The 16,007-nt window shown below is 45.5% G+C and overlaps 1 protein-coding gene across 3 annotated transcripts in view; it reads left to right on the top strand.

The window, feature by feature from the left end:
• The window catches only part of CEP350 (centrosomal protein 350), a 166,940-nt gene that overhangs the window by 87,454 nt on the left and 63,479 nt on the right, over nucleotides 1-16,007 (top strand). For 2 of the 3 annotated variants that reach the window (XM_032796177.2, XM_032796172.2), the window contains exons 20-26: nucleotides 7,447-7,583; nucleotides 8,077-8,196; nucleotides 10,034-10,200; nucleotides 10,913-11,109; nucleotides 12,974-13,158; nucleotides 13,803-13,890; nucleotides 14,293-14,439. In XM_032796177.2, the coding sequence (XP_032652068.1) occupies nucleotides 7,447-7,583; nucleotides 8,077-8,196; nucleotides 10,034-10,200; nucleotides 10,913-11,109; nucleotides 12,974-13,158; nucleotides 13,803-13,890; nucleotides 14,293-14,439 (1,041 nt within the window). The remainder of the gene's footprint in view (nucleotides 1-7,446; nucleotides 7,584-8,076; nucleotides 8,197-10,033; nucleotides 10,201-10,912; nucleotides 11,110-12,973; nucleotides 13,159-13,802; nucleotides 13,891-14,292; nucleotides 14,440-16,007) is intronic. The other variant, XM_075067898.1, reaches the window with a different exon arrangement.

Raw genomic sequence — 16,007 nt, 5'->3', positions numbered from 1 at the left:
ATTCTGTATGAAAGACTTGATGAAAATGTTCCATTGCCAAGTTGTCTTGCTACTAAAACATTCGCTGTTCAGTGTAGCTTCTTCACCTTTCAGCATGCTAGTGCTGGGTGGATGTTCAGTAGAACTTCTGGCACTGCTATTTAGAAAAAAGTGAGTGGCCTGATAATCCCCATGCACTCCCCAGAGCATCTTACTAAGAGATAAGAACTATTCTTCTTGGAGTTATTGCTCATATCCATTCCAGTCAGGTGTGTGCGCGCTGCGTGCACGTTCGTCGGAGAAACTTTTACCCTAGCAACACTCGGCGGGTCGGCTGGGCGCCCCCTGGAGTGGCACCACTGTGGCGCTGGATATATACCCCAGCCGACCTGGCCACCCTTCAGTTCCTTCTTACCGCCCGTGTCGGTCGTTGGAACAGTGGAGTGCGGCTTAGCTGACTGCCACCTTCCCTAGCTACTCGTAGTTCTTCTTCTCGTTGTTATATCCATAGTTGTAGTTAATTGTTCTTATATAGTTAGTTAGTTAGATTTAGTTATAGTTCATAGTTATAGTTGTTAGTTAGTAATTGTTAGCGGGGTTCGGGGGGTAGCCCCTTCCCCGCACCCGGTGCCGGAGCTCATGCCTGGCTCACCGGGTTTCAAGCAGTGCTTGGCCTGTCACAGGCCGATGCCAACAGGAGATCCCCACGACTCCTGTTTGAAGTGCCTTGGGGAATCGCACTTATCTGCGAAGTGCTCAATTTGCAAGGCTTTTAAGCCGAGAACTAAGAAGGAACGGGACATCAGGTTAAGGCAGCTCCTCATGGAAGCAGCCCTGACACCTTCACCTTCGGCACCGAGCACGAGCCATTCGGTGAGCAAAGGCACCCCTACGGCACCGGGCACCGCCGGTACGCCTAAGGACTCCCGGCACTGGCCACCGCTGGCACCGAAATCGACTCCGCACCACTCCCTCTCCCCGAGGTCGAAGACGGCGAAGGCTCAGATGGCCCCAACAACACCCGCGTCGCAGCCAGAGACTGCGCCTAGGTCGGACCGCCTGGCACCAATACCTGCCACGGCACCGCCTAAACTGGCACCATCGACTCCAGCCCCGTGAGGGCCGTTGAGTCCGGCGCCTGACAGCTCCCCGGCACCTGCCGTGGTAGAGCTCACTTTGCCGTCTACTCCGGAGACGTTTTCTGCGGCGAGAGACTTGATCGCCATTACCGATGTGGCACTGCCCCTACCCCCGGCACCGCCGATGCGGGTACTGCAATCCATGGGTAAGCCGACCCTGACCAGACCACCGCTCCCACTCTTGACGCCGCTCCCATTCCCGGCACCGTTCCTCTCCACGGCACCGGTCGGACTCGCGGCACCGATCGGACTCGCGGCACCGCTCAGTCTCTCGCTCCCCATCCCGCTACTCGTGGTACCACTCCAGTTCCCGGCACCGACCCAGGCACCGTACCTCCTGGAGCAGATCATGCCGCAGAGACTCGAGATCCCGGTCGACCTCCCGGCACCAGTCCGGTCGCAGGTCCCGGTCTCGTTCTCGGTACTGCTCTGCGTACCGGCACCAGTCCCCACGGTCGCGGGGTGCGAGATCTGTGGGGACTTCAGCTCCAGGCTTTTCTGCTCCTCCATGGCCATCCAGACAGACGTCTGTATCCTCCCATGCAGACAGCTATTATGACCAGGACTGTGATATGGAGGTGCCTGTGGGGGTTTTTCAGGACATAGGGCCTCAACAGTGGTCCTTTTGGACACCCTGGGCATACCATCAAGCCCAGGGTGCTCCCCTAGTCCAGACCCACTCTGCTGCCTCAGAACATCGGGCACCAGAGGCCACCATTTCCCGCCCCCCCGCGGCTGAGTCGGAAGAGCGCACGACCCATCCTCCGGACTCCCCGGGACAACTGGAGCAGGAACCGCCCCAGGAGCAAGAGGCCATCCAGGACCCTCTCATTCCCGGGGTATCATCCTCCTCCTCCCCGGACGAGGCTGTGGCGGGGACCTCATCATCAGGGCCTCTGCCGATAGACCTCAGGGCCCATCAGGACCTCCTTCGCAGGGTGGCTCTCAATATCAACCTCCCAGTGGAGGAAGTCCCGGAAGTAGAGGACCCAATAGTGAGCATCCTGACCGCGGATGCCCCCACCCGGGTGGCACTGCCATTTATTAAAACTATCCAGACCACTGCCGACACTCTCTGGCAGTCTCCAGCCTCCATTCCACCGACGGCAAAGGGAGTAGAGAGAAAGTACATGGTACCCTCTCGGGGGTATGAGTACTTCTACATTCATCCTCCTCATTAGTTGTCCAGTCGGTCAACGAAAGGGAGCGCCATGGCCAGCAGGCGCCTGCCCCAAAGTCCAAAGAGGCTAGGCGGATGGACCTCCTGGGTCATAAAGTGTACTCAGCGGGGGCCCTACAGCTCCGAGTGGCCAACCAGCAGGCTCTACTGAGCCGATATAACTATAACACCTGGGCGGAGGTGGGTAGGTTCACCGAACTGCCGCCCCCGGACTCACGCCAGGAATTTACCGCGTTCCTGGAGGAAGGCAAAAAAGTGGTCAGGACCTCCTCCAGGCCTCCCTAGACGCAGCCTACTCGGCAGCTAGAACTTTGGCCTCTGGCATCACCATGAGGCGTATCTCCTGGCTCCAGGTCTCTAACCTACCTCGTGAGCTTCAGTACACCATCCAGGACTTACCCTTTGATGGCAAGGGTTTGTTCTCAGAAAAGACTGATCCCAGGTTGCAGAGCCTGAAGGATAATTGGGTCAACATGCGCTCATTGGGCATGCATACCCCCGTGACCCAACATAGACCCTTCAGACCCCAACCTCACCGCCCGTACTTTACGCCTCGGAACAGACAGGACCTCAGCAGGAGGTGCGAGCGGGGTGGCCTTAGATGCCAATCCAGTCCCCAAGGGGGGGCCAAAACCACGGGCCCTATAAGGCACCACCGGGGCCTAAGTCCAACTTTTGAAGGTGCGCCCGGGGACGGCGTACCAGTCTCAAGACAGGATCCTTCCCCTCCTTTTTCCAACCGTCTCTCCTACTTCCTTTCGGCGTGGTCCCAACTGACTTCGGACCTTTGGGTTCTACGCACGGTGAAGCAAGGATACCACTTCCAATTTGCTTCATCCCCGCCCTCCCGCCCCCCATCCTGGTCCCTCTTCAGGGACCCCTCTCACGAGCAAGTCCTCTTACAAGAGGTATAGTCTCTCCTCGCCACGGAAGCCATAGAGGACGTACCATTAGACGAGAGGGGGAAGGGGTTTTACTCCCGCTATTTTCTGATTCCCAAGTCCAAGGGAGGCCTCAGACCTATCCTAGACCTGCGAGGACTCAACAAATGGATGCTCAAGTTGAAGTTCCGCATGGTCTTCCTGGGAACTATTATCCCGTCCTTGGATCCTGGGGACTGGTATGCCACCCTCAGCATGAAGGACGCGTACTTCCACATTGCCATCTTTCCACCACACAGGAAGTACCTTCGCTTTATGGTCAGCCACCAGCATTTCCAATTCACAGTCCTTCCCTTCGGCCTCTCCACGGCCCCGAGGGTGTTCACGAAGTGCATGGCCGTCGTCGCCGCCCACCTCCGCCGGCAGCAGATACATGTGTTCCCGTATCTGGACGACTGGCTCATCAAGGGGACCTCTCAGACTCAGGTTCGACAGCATGTCGGCATAATTGCAGACCTATTCTCCCGGTTGGGCCTACTCCTCAACACCGAGAAATCCACCCTGGTCCCCACACAAAGGCTGGACTTCATAGTGGCAACCCTGGACTCCACTCAAGCCAGGGCCTGCTTGCCTCAGCCCCGCTTCCAGACGATTGTCTCGATCATCCGGGGTCTGCAGGCCTCCCCAATCACCTCGGCTCGTACCTGCCTTGGCCTACTGGGGCATATGGCCGCATGTACTTATGTGACCAAGTATGCCAGGCTCCGCATGTGACCCTTTCAAATGTGGCTCCATTCGGTCTTCCGCCCGGGCAGGGACCCTATAGACGTCCTGGTGGCAGTTCCCCCGAACCCCCTCCGCTCCCTCAATTGGTGGCTAACTCCATCCCTGGTATGCACAGGGATGCCGTTCCATCCATAGCCGCCATCGCTGGCCTTAACGATGGATGCGTCATCCCTCGGTTGGGGGGCCCATCTAGGTCACCTTCGTGCCCAGGGCCTTTGGTCATTGCAGGAGCTGACGCTCCACATAAACGTCCGGGAGTTGAGAGCAGTCCGCCTCGCGTGCCAGGCGTTCCAGCAACATCTTCATGGCCGTTGTGTATCTGTGTTCACGGACAACACAACGGCCATGTACTATATCAACAAACGGGGGGGACCCGCTCGTCTCCCCTGTGTCAAGAGGCCATTCGACTCTGGGACTTCTGTATAGCCTACTCGATAGATCTGGTGGTGTCCTTTCTCCCGGGGGTCCGGAACACTCTGGCGGATCGGCTGAGCCGGTCTTTCCTCTGTCACGAATGGTCAATAAGGCCGGACGTCTTCCATTCGATCTTCCGGAGGTGGGGATTTCCCCTCATAGATCTGTTCGCTTCCCGCTCGAACAGGAAGTGCCAGGAGTTCTGCTCCTTTCAGGGTCTCTCTCCGGGGTCGATCACGGACGCATTCCTCCTGCCATGGAGGAACCACCTGCTATATGCTTTTCCTCCGTTTCCTCTGGTGCACAAGGTCCTGTTGAAGCTTCGCAGGGACGAAGCGCATCTGATCCTGATTGCGCCTACGTGGCCCAGACAGCACTAGTACACCACCCTGCTAGATCTGTCCATGGCCACTCCTGTTCCCCTCTCCTTCCAGACCTGATCACGCAAGACCACGGCAGGCTTCGCCACCCAGACCTGCGAGCCCTCCACCTCACGGCGTGGCTCCTGCATGGCTAAACACAGCGGAGTTACGCTGTTCTGCTCCTGTACAGCATTTTCTCCTCAGTAGCAGGAAGCCTTCCACCTGCTCTATGTATTTGGCGAAGTGGAAACGCTTCTCTTGCTGGTGCTCAACACAGGACAGTACTCCCTTGGAGGCCTCGATTCCCACGGTCCTAGACTACCTCTGGTACCTTAAGCAGCAGGGCCTGGCGACATCCTCTCTGAAGGTGCACTTAGCGGCTATATCTACTTTCCATTCAGGCGAGGGTGGTCACTCCGTGTTCTCCCACCCCTTGGTCTCTCGGTTCATTAAGGGCCTAGAGCGCCTGTACGTTGCCCTGCCCCTACCTGGGATCTCAATTTGGTCCTAAACAGATTAATGCACTCACCCTTTGAGCCACTAGCGACTTGCTCGCTCCTGTACCTGTCGTGGAAGACAGTCTTCCTGGTGGCCATTACATCGGCCAAGCGGGTCTCCGAGCTGAGAGCGCTCACTGTGGACCCGCCGTACACTGTCTTTCATAAGGACAAGGTACAAATGCGACCTCATCCGGCGTTCCTCCCTAAGGTAGTGTCTGCCTTCCATACCAACCAGGACATCTTCCTCCCGGTCTTCTTTCCGAAGCCCCACTCTTCTCGGCGGGAGCAGCAGCTACACTCCTTAGATGTGTGTAGAGCGCTCACTTTCTATATTGAGTGGACGAAGCCCTTCCGGAAGTCTCCCCAGCTGTTCGTGGCGGTTGCGGAACGGATGAAGGGCCTGCCAGTCTCCTCCTAGAGAATTTCCTCTTGGGTGACAGCATGCATCCGCACATGCTATGACCTAGCTCATGTCCCTTCGGGCCATCTCACGGCGCATTCTACCAGAGCTCAAGCTTCATCAGCCGTTTTCCTGGCGCACGTGCCTATCCAGGAGATATGCCGTGCAGCAACCTGGTCATCGGTCCACACCTTCACCTCGCACTGTGCGCTGGTTCAGCAATCTAGAGATGATGCAGCCTTTGGCTCAGCGGTTCTACATACTGCCACATCTCACTCCGACCCCTCCGCCTATGTAAGGCTTGGGAATCACCTGACTGGAATGGATATGAGCAATCACGCGAAGAAGAAAAGACAGTTACTCACCTTTGTAACTGTTGTTCTTCAAGATGTATTGCTCATATCCATTCCAAACCCACCTGTCTTCCCCACTGTTGGAGTAGCCGTCAAGAAGGAACTGAAGGGTGGCCGGGTCAGCTGGGATATATATCCGGCGCCATAGCGGCGGCACTCCAGAGGGCGCCCAGCCGACCCGCCGAGTGTTGCTAGGGTAAAAGTTTCTCCGACGAACGTGCACGTGGCGCGCGCACACCTGACTGGAATGGATATGAGCAACACATCTCGAAGAACAACAGTTACAAAGGTGAGTAATGGTCTTTTCAAAGAAAGGGAAGTCATGGGCTAGAGAGGAAGTCAAGTTGATGGGCTAGAGAGAGAGTTTTTGGGTCCATGTTCTGAAGAAACTAGGACTAAACTGAATTGAATTTCCATAGAGTTAAATGGAACATAATGCTGTATAGTGAATACCTGTCGCCAATGCACCAAGTACGTTTGCTGGGCATGCACCATACTTTCCTTAAGTATAAAGGGAATTAAGTTTCCCACTTTTTTCAATAATGTACATATATATGTATACAAGAAAACATGATGGTGTGATGCAAGTTCATCAGTGTGTGTTTAAGGTTGCTGCTTTACTCACAAATGATGAAGACATGAGCAAGTTATGTAGATCATTCCAACCAAAAATATTTTATGCTGCCACACTGTCTGTTCTGCATTAGCCATATATTTTACAGAAAAAATATTTTAGAAATTTATTTAGTAAGGTCTTGAAAAATATTATTGGAACTGATTTTTTTGTACCCATTCACCAAGCTTTTAGTCTCCCAAGTCTGAACGTACAGACTTCCTGAGGAAGAGGAAGATTTAAAACTAGTAAATCTTGAGTTTCTAAAAGTAGAGTTTCCACATATTTTGATATGTTTGATGTATTTTGTGTACCTGATTAGAAACAAACGCCTTATTCCACTGAAAAGAGGAAATTCCTGGGTTTCTGATTATATAATACCATTTCTAGTCCTTATGGTTTGGATGATATTGGACCATAAAATTTATGACTAATCTTGAACAAGTGTAGTCAGTCTCACTCATCAAACAAGTATTATTTTTGGGGAAAGAAGAAAATGATATTTGGGCAGATTTTCTTAAAAAAAATAAATCTGTTAAGCTGTTTGGAGTTTTGGAATGTTTGTCTAAGTGGAGATCATTTAGTGAACTGAGTTCAGGTTAGTTGGCCAAAGTAGCATGATTGATACAGTCTATCACATGGCTTTTCCCCCCCTCTGTGTGTGTAAATAAAAAATAAATGTACAGAGCAATCTGCTCCTCTTTCTTAGTTGAAATTGACCCATCTTTAAGTGTAAATCATTCGTATATCATGGTGATGTGTGTCTTGTATATGCCTGCAACAATTAAGAGTTTCACATAGGGAATGCAGCTGTGTATTAAGTATATTCCTGTATTCAGATGACAGAGTTGGCACGAACACAGATCTCAGATGCAGTCAGTGCTCCAGCAGCTCCGATCACCACACTGTTTGACCATCAGCGGCAACATCATTCAAAGTTCATGAAAGAGCTCAGAGATCGAGCCGATACAAACAGGTATTTGCCCAATACAACCTCTCACAAATGTAGCACTTTAGGAAAAGCAGTAGCAGTTGTTGTGGCCTCTTATACTAGTTCTCTCACCATTTTTTAGTGAAAATCTTGTGGAGCTTTAATGAAAGAGCATTATATAAAGGAGTTCTATGTGAATAGAGTAGATAGACTAGGAAGATGAACTTATCTTAATGTAAGAGTACAAAGACAGAATTTTTTCCCATGGTTTATATTCTGTATAATCCATGTTCTTTTCTGTTCTGTAAAGGGTTGTACATAAGTGAGAAGTGAAACTGCTTACTCTTTTCATTGGATAGTTTTCATCCTGTTTAGTTTGGTTCGATTTTAACTGCCCTATCCTTTAAGTCCTCCATTCTCTTTACACAACAGACCCTTATTTCTCCTGTTAAATTGAAGTAGACTTGTAAAAACCTTTCTTTTTTTATTCTTTATTCCAAGACTACTCAAATTTATCAAGAATATTTTCCTTTGACAGGAAAAATGAATCTGGAACCCCTTCACAAAGTAAAGAGAAGACAGCTGACTCAAAGCAGACATACTCCCCGTTATTTGATAGTTACTCAGAATCCTCAAGATCCAAGAATCATGATCAGAGGTGAGAAGAGATTAAATTATGCCATCTATTTCTACTTTAAAAGTGTAGTAAAGTAAAAATACATACCACTTTTTTTAGAGCATTCATTTGTTTCTATTGGAATTTTAACTTGCCCCCAATGAAAGTTTCTTCTTAATTCCCAGTAGTTCGAGATTGGTTTTATGTCCCAAAGCTTGAAGATTTCTATCCCTTCCAAAACTTGGGCTTTTTTTTTAATATTTACTGTTATAACTCTGAATATTAGTGTTTATATAAATAATCCTTAATCTAATCTTTTTGTGTGTTTCCTGCTAACTCTGTGCCTCAAATGAAAACTTGTTGCAATATATTCCACAGTCTCGTGGTGTGGTGTGAAGATATTTTTTTTCCATTTTTAAATTTGCCACTGTTTAATTTCATTAAATGTCCCCTTGTTCTTTCTGTCTCATGGAACAAGAACAGAAACTCTTCTTCTGCCTTCTCTATACCATTAATTATTTTGTATATTTTTTATCTTGTCCCCTTTCTGCCATGTTCCCATTTGTGTCCTTTGTAAGGTAAACTGTACTAATCTTTTCGGTTTCTCTTTGTATGCAGTTTTTTCCCGTGTCCCTAATCAATCTTTTGTTCCCTTTCTCTGAAACCTCTCTGATTCTGTTATATATGTTTTGAGATGGGGTAACTGGAACAGTAAATGGTATCCCTGGTGAAGACATACCATTGATCTATATAATTGCTTTACAATATATGTCATATTCTGCCTTCCATTCTTCATATACCCTCACGTTTGGTCTGTTTTTATTTGGCAGCTGCTCTGCACTGAGCAGAAGTCTTCATTGAGCTGTCTAGAGGTGCCTAGGTCTCCTTCCTGGGAGCTATTTGTTAATTTAGAACCCAGTAAGGTGTATGAGACCCTTCTGTTATTCCATCCATTATTTATTATCTTGAATCTGTCAGCACTTAATTTAGTCTTTCATTATATTGTACATTCTTTCCTAGTTCGGTTAGGTAGTTCTGAAGTTCCTCATAGTTGTGTCTGGTCTTGACATATCCAAATAATTTTGTGTATTCTGCATATTTTACCACCTCACCAATAACTTTTTATACAGAGGAAAATTGACCACTTATTCCAACTTTTAGTTTTCTGTCTCTTAGCCAGTTTGTTTCCCCTCCTTAATAATAATAATAAATAATTTTAAAAGCTAAAACAACTGCCTCCCTCCCCCAAAAAATAAATCTTTAAAGACTTGTAAAAGAAAAAGGCAGTGGTCTCCAGCCTCCTGCCAGACGAAGGATTGTGGCAGCGGTCGAGCATCAGCCAAAATGCCACTGAATTTCTGCGGCATTTTGTCGGCGACACCTCTCGATGATGTCGCTTGTCGGTGGCAAGCGGCGTCATCGAGAGATGTCGCTGCCGAAATGCCGCAGAAATTCGGCAGCATTTCAGCAGATGCTCGACCGCCAGCCAGGACATTGGGGACCCCTGGAAAAAGGGAATGATTGGCATGATTTATCGTCAGTACCCATTGCAGGGTAAAAGATGTACACGCTTACAGGCTTGTTTGTTTCCCTGGCGGTTCCCTTCTATCTTAGACCAGAAATGAGAACTTTCAGTGTGGATTTCCAATTTAATTAGGCCTGGGATTTTGCAAAAGCCAAACTGCTTTTGTTTAACCTAAGTATTTTTTTAACTAGGGTTTTTACTCAGTAAGAGAGAAGATAAGAATACAATTATTTTTTTTTTAATGTTGAAGGAGTGAACAAGCAGAGCTGTCAAATACCTGTGCAACATTTCTATGTCTTGGTTCTGGTGGAGAAAAGCAGAAACAAGTAAAAAGTGTTTGTTCTTGTTAAATAGTAGCAGCAGCAGCCGGCAGGAGAGTCCTTCAGTTCCTTCTTCCAAGGAGAATGAGAAGAAGCCCTCCCGACGTGAAAAGACAAGCAGCTCCATAGAAGAGCAGGCTCGTACTGGTGTGGATGATTCCTTGCGGAGCGATAGTATTCCATCACTACCAGATGAGAAAGGTTAGAAGTATTCTTGATCCTTGGTGAACCTAAAGAATCGTGCCTTGGAATTAAAAGTCTTTGAGATAAGTGGAGGGGGAATGCAAGTGAAGAAAGATGAGCCTCTGGACTATGTGGTAGTCTGTGAAGAGATAACAGAGGATGACACCGTGGGAAGGAATCATTTAAACTGTTCTGTATTTAGGGGGCAATTGATTTCATAGGCTGTTTTATTTTCTGGGTAATTTAACTGTTGCCAGATGTTCATTTACTGTTATACCAGAATATATGCTGAAGGCCAGATGTTTCAGCTATCATAAAAATGCATTTGTATAGTTATTAAAAAAAAAAATTCAGACTGTGAAGTGGCACTGGATACCTTCCGTTTGAAGCCTTCATTAGCTAAATAATACTATTAGTTAAAAATGTCTGATATTCTACTTCATTATAATCTCCAAGGGATGACCACACATTTTTTCTAATAGGCTTTTTCTGCAGGATATTAACTGTAGTTCAGACTAGTATTTTTATTTTGGCTTATGCATTTTTCACAGTATTAGCATTCATTCTGTGATATAACATTTTTGCCCATTATTTGGCTGAATTGTTCAGTCTTGAGTTTCCACACAACACTTTATACCTTTGCTGAGGCTAGATCCACTTCAAAGCCCACGTGTGCATAATGAAGACTCTCACTGGAGAATAAACTCTCTTTTTCTGATTCCTCCCTCAGACTCAGCTTCCATTGCAACAGAGTATTCCCTGAAATTTGATGAGTCCATGACAGAAGATGAGATAGAAGAAAAGTCTTTCCGGTCTTTGCTACCTTCTGAGAGCCATCGCAGGATTAACATGGAGAAGAAACGAGGTCATCGGGACTATTCTGATGAGGAAGTCTCCCCAGAAAAGACAGCCCTGTCATCTGTCAAGGTAGGTCTCAAATACCATGCAACTGTAGTTACGGAGAATAAATACAATTGAGGTTCTTCCCTAGGTGAGATACTCAATCTCTTGGTGACTTTGAAATGAACCATCTTTTGTCAAACACTGTAAAACACTCAAAGGATAATTGTATACACAAATTGTGCCAAATGTAAAGCTAGTAGAGAATGAAGCTTTCCCTTTGCACTGAATTTCAGTTGTACATAATATAACTTGTTTAACATTTTGCCTTTTAAAAAAAAACTTTTTGGAAATCACATAATAAAACTCTGATAAAAAGTTATTTAGCTTTCAAGTCAGGCAGTTGAGAATTACAAAATGCCAGAATTATGATGGTCAGTGCAATTTTAATTCTGCCTTATTATATGTTTTTTAATTACATGATCACACTTTTTCCACAGCACTGCTGCCTCATTCAGTGCACAGGAGGGACATAACTCACAAGGGGACAGAATTAAGGTTGCATAGGCAACCATAAATCAGGCATTTCCAAACTTTTGAATGTTTGATTGCAACCTAAATAATGTTTTTACCATTATATTTTTATGTAATCTTTCAACTATTTCAATAAACACATATGAATGTCTACTTAATACAAACTTCTCTAATAATTATACAGCTATCCCAGTGTCTCCCCGCATTATTATCCTTCAAACAAAAACCTTTAACTTAGAATTAAGCAAATCACATGAACGCAGTTGCTGAAAATCTAGAAAGCACATTTCCCCAACTATGTACTTGTCACTTTTCCTTCTTCTCTACATCCATCAAAAACCCATACCACTCAGACCTACACCATCACACATGCAGCCCTCTTCCTGCCACTGCCACCAGTTCAGCCACTATTATTGACAGGGTGGGAGACAGGAAGAATTAAGAGACTTGTAGCTAAAGGTGCTTCAACTCTGGTCCAGAGGTGACTTTCCTTCTAACAACTCCTAGTGGTTCACCGTGGTCCCAGTTTGTTGGGTTTTGGATGTTCCAAGCCCAGCTGACCTACAGTTGGGCAGGGTTAAGATTTACCAGGGAGCGTATGTGGACATGGATATGGCATGGAAAGCACTCTTCTGTTGTGCCACTTCCCCCAGTAGATCAACAGACTTTTTGGCACTGTCATCTAACTATCAATTGGCTACAGTAGTTTTGTAAAGCAAAATATAGAAGCCTTTAGCAAAGGATAAAGCTGAAACATGTAAGTAGAAAATCTACCCTGTGTTTGAAGCATTTAAATTTATTCTCTGCTGTTGTGTTCGGGGCACATTCTTCTGCTTCTCTGTTGCTTTGTGGCCTTGTCAGCCACAATGGAGAAAAGAAAAGAAACTAAAAATGGCATCAAAATTAAAAAAAAAAAAATCCAAATGTCCCCACACCAGGAAAAGCACTAACAGTTTTTCAGGTGTAAAGGACATTTTCAAGTGGATGTAAAGAACAGACTCACAACTTAGGGAAATTAATCTTACATTAATGTAAGATGTTGGAAAGTTAAGACTGAGCAAAATTTATAGGGAAAACTCTTTCTCGGTGTGTGGTATGTAATTCTCAGCCTGTACTTTAAATGCAGCATAATTGTCTAACAGTAAGGTAGCTCGATGTCCTTGTAAAATTAAAAAAAACAAACAAACACCACCACCACCAACTGGGGATCTCAACTTGCCCCTCCCTTTTCTGTTTCATACCATCTCTTCAAATATCCCCTGGTATGAGTTTCAATCTCAACATGTAGCTGCGTACTGGTATTGTATATGCAGAATGCTGGCCCTCATCCTTTTTCACTTCGATAATTTGAGTGTGATGAAATATTACTTGAGGTCCTTTTTGTGGGGGTTAACTGGAATTTCTCTTGCTTCCCCAGGAGCTAAGTATGCCATTCTCAGGGGGGCAGGATAGTTTCTCTAAATTCACTATGGAGATGGTACGGCAGTATATGAAGGAAGAAGAAATGCGAGCAGCTCATCAGTCTTCATTGCTTCGGCTCCGTGAAAAGGCACTGAAAGAGAAAACCAAGGCTGAGTTAGCCTGGCTGGAACACCAGAAAAAGTAAGAGAACTCTGAATATGTAGTCTCACTGATGATTCCTGCACTTGTGCTTCTACCTGGGTAGTTTTTTTTTATGGCTTCTTCATGTTCTGTTTTTTAAATTCTATTAAATGTTCTTTGTAAACTATTCATCTAAAATCACCGTATACATATAAAAAATGTAAAAATGACCCGCTTTCTAAAATTCCCATACCACCGACCAGCAAAGGCCCTGTATTGCAGTAAACAACCAGAACTGTTTCCTTTACTCTAGGATTTCATGTGTCAGGCAGGGAACTATTAGAGAGTGACCTGAAGCATTTTTTTCACTCACTGTCTTTCAAATGACTGTGCTGTGAATATCTGTCCTGGGCATGAGACACAATGTCTGGCATCACCTACATTGACTCTCTTTTAACTTTTTATGCCTTTGCTACAGAATTGTATCTCAAACAGAGCCAAACTAAAAATAGCAAAACTGATTCTGTTTAGACCCTAAAGAACACAGGATAGTTCACTGAAGATAATATTCCTGATGGAGTTTTGACATGCAAAATGGTGCTACTCTGTTTTGGAGATGTAAGATTGCAGAGTAGAAAAGTATTGCTGTATTTGGAAGCAAGAGAAATCAAGGCTATTTCTTCCCTTCCCCAATCTCTTTGCAGACATTTACGAGATAAAGGAGAGGATGACAAGATGCCACCTATCCGAAAGAGACAGCGTGGTCTGCTATTGAGGCTGCAGCAGGAGAAGGTAAATGCTGCCCTATAAAAAAAAAAAAAATAAATCCAGTTATAATCCATTGTATAGTCACTGGACAACTCTGACATTGTATCGATTCTTAAGTATTGAACAAGAACCACTGAACCAGGTCCTTGGATCCTAAGCTTATTGTGGTTCTCATTATTATTTTTATTTATTTGTATTATAATAGCATCTAGCATTAATAAGTTGAGCCCTTTACACTAGGACACAGTTATTAGTGGTGATATAGTAATTGATCAGCTGTCCTTGCTCTGAGAGTAGCTGAACAAAATTATCAAAATAATGTAATGCTGTGGCTAATTATACGGCACAGACCTTATGGCAGCCTCAGCATGCATTCCAGGCAACTGGCTCTACAGTTCTTTTGCTGCATCTTTCCTACCTTTAAAGGCGGAAATAAAGCGTTTGCAAGAGGCCAATAAGGCAGCTCGGAAGGAGAGACAACTGATACTTAAGCAGCAGGAGGAGATAGAACGAATCCGCCAGACTACCATGAAACTCCAGGAAAAACTTAAGTCTGCAGGGGAAAACAAGCTGGTAAGTAACATTACAGAAGCTGTATCTTACCCATACCAATGGTAATTGACTTCAGTGTTACAGCAATGAAAAGTTATCATGTTGAATATATAGCCTACAGATTTGCTTCTCCTCCTCGTAAATCTTCCCTCATCCTTTGGGTTTATGAGCAGTTTTGTCTGTCTGATCTGTTTACTTTATTGTGGAAGGAAAAAACAGCCATATGGCAATGACTTTCAAAAGATGTTTATTTTTTGACCTGGATCGCAAATTGTCATAAAGCATAAGTCCCAATTCTGAACCTTAGCGTCCAAAATGTGGGTGCCTGCATGAAACCTCCAAGCTTAATTACCAGCTTAGATCTGATAGCGCTGCCACCAGCCAGATTCCAGTGTCTGGCGCACTCTGGTCTCCCCAAAACCTTCCCTGGGGGACCCCAAGACTCAGATGCCCTGAGTCTACAACAAAGGGAAATAACCCCCTCCCCTTGTCTCCTCTTAATTTCCTCCCAGGCTTCCCCTCCCTAGATGGCCCTGGACGATCACCCTGTTTCAAGTCCTTGAAATGCAAACACAGAGAGATCAAGTTTCTTTCACCCTCAGTCAGAGTCCCTGCAAAGGTAAGCTTTGCAACTCTGACACAAAGAGCTTTTTCCTTCCTCCCCACCAATTCCCTGGTGAGTTCTAACTAGGAAAAAATCCAACAAGTTTTAAAAAGAAAGCTTTATATAAAAAGAAAGAAAAAGACATAAAAATGGTCTCTGTATCAAGGTGACAATATACAGGGTTAATGGCTTAAAAGAAAAAAAAATGAATAAACAGCCTTATCCAAAAAGAAATACAATTTAAAACATTCCAGCAAACTACACACATGTAAATATAAAAAAACAATATAAGCCTATTGTCTTTCTACCTTTGTACTCACAACTTGGAAACAGAAGATTAGAAAGCCTGGAGATAGAGTGATCCCCTCAGAGACTAGAGAGCAACAGAGACGAGACAAAGAACACACACCCAAAACTTCCCTCCCTTGAGATTTGAAAAGTCTTGTTTCCTGATTGGTCCTCTGGTCAGGTGTTTGGTTCCCTCTGTTAACCCTTTACAGGTAAAAGAAACATTAACCCTTAGCTATCTGTTTATGACACAAATGATGTTAATTGTCAAGATTTTCAAAAGTTACTAGTGATTTTGGGTATCTTGATTTATGGATACCAGCTTGAGATGCTTTAAAAGGGTCTGATTTTCAGAAAATGCTGGATTTTTACCTTTTGAAAATCAGGCTGTTTTATGGAGTCTCAAGTTAGGCCCTGAAAAATTGAGGTACCCAAAGTCACTTTTGAAAATCTTGACTGAGAAAACCAGGTTTCCTCACTATACATTTCTGGTTTAATCTGGAGAGACTAAAGCTTTCTGTTGATTTTAGATGATTTAATTCAGTCTTCCAGTTGCACAGGGTATAAGAGATTAGGGACCTAAAATGGCAGGAAGCCTCTGTATCATGGGCAATACTAGATGTTGTGCTTCCTGGATGAAAGACCTCTTTAGAAAGTGAATATGCTTGTTACAGTACAGGTTTGTTGATTATCGCAG

The sequence above is a fragment of the Chelonoidis abingdonii genome, chromosome 7 (assembly GCF_003597395.2).
Source record: "Chelonoidis abingdonii isolate Lonesome George chromosome 7, CheloAbing_2.0, whole genome shotgun sequence".
NCBI classification, from domain to species: domain Eukaryota; kingdom Metazoa; phylum Chordata; order Testudines; family Testudinidae; genus Chelonoidis; species Chelonoidis abingdonii.
Note: the sequence above shows the minus strand (reverse complement) of the source record. Positions and strands in the feature narration are given on the sequence as shown.